Source organism: Alligator sinensis, unplaced genomic scaffold (assembly GCF_000455745.1).
Source record: "Alligator sinensis unplaced genomic scaffold, ASM45574v1 scaffold926_1, whole genome shotgun sequence".
Classification (NCBI taxonomy): Eukaryota; Metazoa; Chordata; order Crocodylia; family Alligatoridae; genus Alligator; species Alligator sinensis.
The window spans coordinates 451,796-456,384 of NW_005842679.1; the positions used below are offsets into that span (position 1 = coordinate 451,796).

A 4,589-nucleotide genomic window follows, 5' to 3' on the forward strand; every position below is an offset into this window, starting at 1 on the left:
TGGTGGTTCCTGCCACTGCAGGCAGGGTCCTGCCTAGCAGGAATTCTGGTGTTCCCTATTGGAAAACTGAAAAATCCCTGATACAAAAATCCCAAATTGACTCTGTAAAATACCCCAAAATCCATATTCCTCCACACTTAAAGCAGAAGACCACTACAGAGAGAGAGAGAGAGAGAGAGAGACCATGATCAGTTGGGCAATGTTTTATTGCTATATCTACAGTGTTAAAGCAATTTGGAAGACTACCAGTCTATAATAATAATAATAAAATGAATTCTAAATGCATGTCTTCTGAATTCATGAATACATGAATATATGTTTTGCTGCCCCCTACAGGGGCTACATCCCCCCCTCAGGGGTTACAGCCCCCCCTCAGAAGCTATTTTCCCCAACAGGGGCCATGGCCCACCCCCTCAGGTTATAGCCTCCCCACAGGGGCTACGGCCCCCTGAAGAGCTCACATGCCCCACTCCACTCTTGCTTGCTCCCCCAGCCCCCTGGAGTGCTTCCCCACCTGGCTCCATCCCCTGCCAGCTCCTGCAGGCTCCCCAGTGGCTGCCCTACCTGGCCCCATCCCCCACTTGCACCCTCAGCTCCCGCTGGCTGCCCCCCCACCCCAGCCTCCGGCACTTAAAAAAAAAATGCCTCTACTTACTGAGCAGGGGCTGTGGGGGCTCCAGGGCCTCCTGGCAGAGCCCCCCCAGGCAGCACAGATGCTGGGGGTCCAGGGATCAGGGGGGCTTGGGGCCGGACAGGGAAGGGATCAGGAGGCTGGGGGAGCAGGTGGGGCCAGCAGGGGTCCCCCTCCATGGTCCCCTTCCCCCTCCTCTAGCCTCCCAATCCCTTACTGACTGGCAGTGGAGCCTGGGTCCAGCTCCCTGCTGCTGGCACACTGCCTGCCCTGAATGGGCAGGCAGTGTGCTTCTGCACCAGGGTGAGGGCTAACCATAGAGATGCTCTGGTAGCTAAAGCATTTTTGTGGAGGACCCAGCCTCTGGTTGCCTCAGGGCATGGTCCCCCGTGGGGTTTTTTGCAGCCTGGGAAACATTTTCTCGTTCCTGCACATCCCTCTTGCAGCATCTCAAAGGGGTTTGAGACACTGCAAGAGGCACCTGCAGGCTCATCTGGATGCGCCCAGTGGGTGCCTCTACACATGCTATTAGGGGGCAGCAATAAACTGTGGAGTTTATTGCACCCAGGAAGATCCTGGGCACGCGTCTGCATCTGTGCCTGGACTGTAGCACACTGAGCTGGGTTGCAGCAGCCAGGGGCTGCTGTGACTGGGCTCAATGTACTGTGGCGGGGCTGGCTGGGGCATGACAGTGCTGCAGTGCAGGGCTAGCCAGTAGGCAGCCCTCACACTAAAGCACCCTTGTTCTCCAGCCAGCTGGGCAGTGTCTACACGTGCACTGCTGTGCACAGAAAAACTCTGCAGCACGGTAGTACTACCCTGCTGCAGAATTTACTAGTTTTGTGTGCCTTAATGGAGGGTGTGTGTAGATGCAGAGATATTTACTGCGCAGTTAATTAGTCAACTGTGTGGTAAATGTCTCATGTAGATGTGCCGAGTCCCTGTTAAATGGGGCATCAACTGGAAATCCCACACAGTTTTCTAGCACTTCAGTACAGAAATCTATCCAGAAGCCTCCTGAGCTAGCTAAGGGAGTTTGAGGGTTCAGATGAATGTCACAGTTCTCTGAAGAACTGATTTGTGGTTCCTTACATTTTTTTGAGTACACAGACCAAAAGCAATTTAAAAATTGTACATATTAGGTAAATTATGTTGATTTTTCAGAATTTACTGTGTGAGGGTGCCACTCAATTGTTTTTCTTAATGGTTTATATTCCATTGTATGATACGAGCAGGTCATCCAGGGGACCACGACTTTGTTGCCTCAGTGGGATAAATGTGCAAGTCTTGTTGAAGGAGCGCTCCCTTACGTCGTTGGTAAGATGTTTGTGGATGTCCATTTTCAAGAAGACAAGAGGGGAATGGTAAGTCTGCCTTTTAATTAGTTTCTTTATCCCAGTGGACTAAATTTAATTCAACTTTTAAGAGAAACTTTCCACCAGCAGTACATTGAAAAAGTTACTTGAACAAATAAAAGGCCACAGTGGGAATTTAGTCTGGTGATTCTCTACCACTACAACTTTTTCAAACACATATAAATGGTTTGAATAAGGGTTAACCAAAACTTGTGATTGCAAGAGAATAAGGGTCCTCAGCATGAGTAAACTGGCCTAAGCTTTGCAAGTGTGTTGATCTGCACTAGTTGAAGACCTTGCCCAAGATTTTTTAGCTGCAAGTGTCTGTTCTGCACAATACAGAATTGCATGTCTGATGGCAATGTGGACTCTTAATATTATTTTCCAGAGAACTGGGCCAGGACAAGGAATCTGTAATTTTGAGAAAGTTCAGATCCAAATATCAGGATCACGCAGGATTTGTGATTCAGATATTTTTAGAGACAAAAGGTTCAACTGTAGTCATCAAGTCAAACCTTCTGTGTAGCGCCTGTCATATTTCAACTAGTCATTTCTACTGTGGAGCAAATTATTCTTCTATACTTTTGAGCACAGAGGATACTTTTGGACCTTCATCCATTCTCAGTTTAAAGATACCACGTTCTGCTACGTTTATTACCAAAGGACATCCTTTGATTAATTGCCCTCAGAATAGGTTGAGATTTATTTTCAGGTTGAACTTTTCTAACTTTAAATTTTAGCTTTAACTCCTAGCTGGTGCATTTTCTTAGTCTTATGCTGGATTGCCAATTGCTAATGTTGGGGAAAAATCACATTTGAATTTACAACTGCTCAAAAGCTTATTGTAGTACTTGGAAATACTCTAACGGACATTTAATTAGGCCCAGAATCCTGATCTGAAAAAGTTGCCTTGAGTTCATCTTTGGTTTCATCAGCTTCAGTTACAGAACCAGGTGTTACCCACTGTCAAAGCAGGAACCCTAATTGGATGAACCAGAGTCAGTAGAGTAATTTCTTTCTTAGACTCTGGATAACTTTTATTATTGTTGAAGGTGTTATCTTTGAATTAGCAAAATGCACATCCAGCTTTTTCAGCAACTTGATTTGTCATTGAGATCAGAAAGTATATTACAGTTTTTTGGCAAAGAAATTGCTAATGTTACAAATGACCTGTAGGCCAGATTAAGGAGGAAGGAAAGAAGGGCCATAAGAAATGCAAGTATTTTTGTTACTATTTGAAAATGTGAAGGAATGCAAAGAAAGATGGATTTCTGCTTAAATGCAATATAGTTCAAGCATTTCTTAGGTACTGCAGTAAATTTTCCTTAAGGCCAGTTCTAAAAAAAACAACAAAAAACCCCCAAGTGTGCATCCGCAGTGTGCCACAGGGCACAAAATTGCTGGCACAGAAGGGAGAGTGTGGAACACTAACTGGGTATGCAGATACAATAACAGATGTCAGTTTGACTGAAACCTTTTGAAGTATGGCTATTCAGTCTGTTTCGAATAATTCTTTTTTCCACAATTATTCCATTTTCTTTCTGTTAAACTAGGAGACCATTCTAATTTCTAGAACATTTCTGCCTTAGCTAAAGGAGTGTCATATCACTGTCCATGATAAGAAAATTGTGAGTTATAGTGTAGCAGAGCGTTTTCAGGTTTTAGTCACTGATGCCTCATACCATATTTGCCTTTTCTCTCTTTTATCAAAATATATTATTTGTTTCTAAATATAGCACTAGTTTTGACCTACAGTGTCTGCAGTGTTTCTTACAGCTATGCCTGAGCAATTTCAGTAATAACTTTGATAGTATGAATAGGTTTTTCCTCCCACCCCCTACAGCTACAGCTGGTGCATAAAACTTAAATATACACAAGGGTCCAATTGCAGAGCTTGAGTTTGAACTTGCAACCTCCAAGTACAGGGAGTTCACCTCATTAGTGCACTAAGTTAATTGAGTCAGTGTTCTGCCATCAATATTCTTTAAGTTACCTTATTCTCTTGGATGCAGTTTACTGTGAATGTTGACTATTTGGTCATATTTAATGTTGTGCCTATTCTAGTTATCCTACATTGTCTATAAAATATGAGTTATTTAATAAAGAGGGAGCAAAATGACTAATAAATGGATGCCTAATGCTTTTTTCTCCTTATTATTTTCAGACAAATGCACCAAAAAGAAAATCACTCAAAGTTAAAATGTGTCTGATGCATAAATAACAGCTTAGCTGAAAATAATGTTGCTAGTTTGTCTCTCCAAGGACATTTTAAATATACCATATCTACTCATTAACATGTTATATGTCACTGTTACTTGACATTTCCAGCTTTTTAAATTTAATACAGCTGATAAGCATTATATAATGATATGCTTGAAACCTTCAGTTTATTTTGAATGCCTTTTCCTGTCCTGACTCTAGGTCTGATCCAGCCAGCTCCAATGACTTTAATAATTGTCGTCACATTGCCACATTCTCCTAATGTTGTCTTAGTAATTGCCTTCAGTCTCATCTGTTGACACAAGTAAAAATAATTGGTGACAAGTACCTCTTTTGTTCCAGTCGACCAGGATTGGACTGACATTTCTACATTTCTGCTATAA

At 43.0% G+C, this 4,589-nt stretch overlaps 1 protein-coding gene across 1 annotated transcript in view; it reads left to right on the top strand.

Annotated features, from left to right (window-relative positions):
* Window positions 1-4,589, top strand: part of PHEX (phosphate regulating endopeptidase homolog X-linked) — a 184,643-nt gene that overhangs the window by 86,912 nt on the left and 93,142 nt on the right. The window contains exon 11 of the mRNA XM_006033924.3: window positions 1,867-1,995. Coding sequence (XP_006033986.1) covers window positions 1,867-1,995 — 129 coding nt within the window. The remainder of the gene's footprint in view (window positions 1-1,866; window positions 1,996-4,589) is intronic.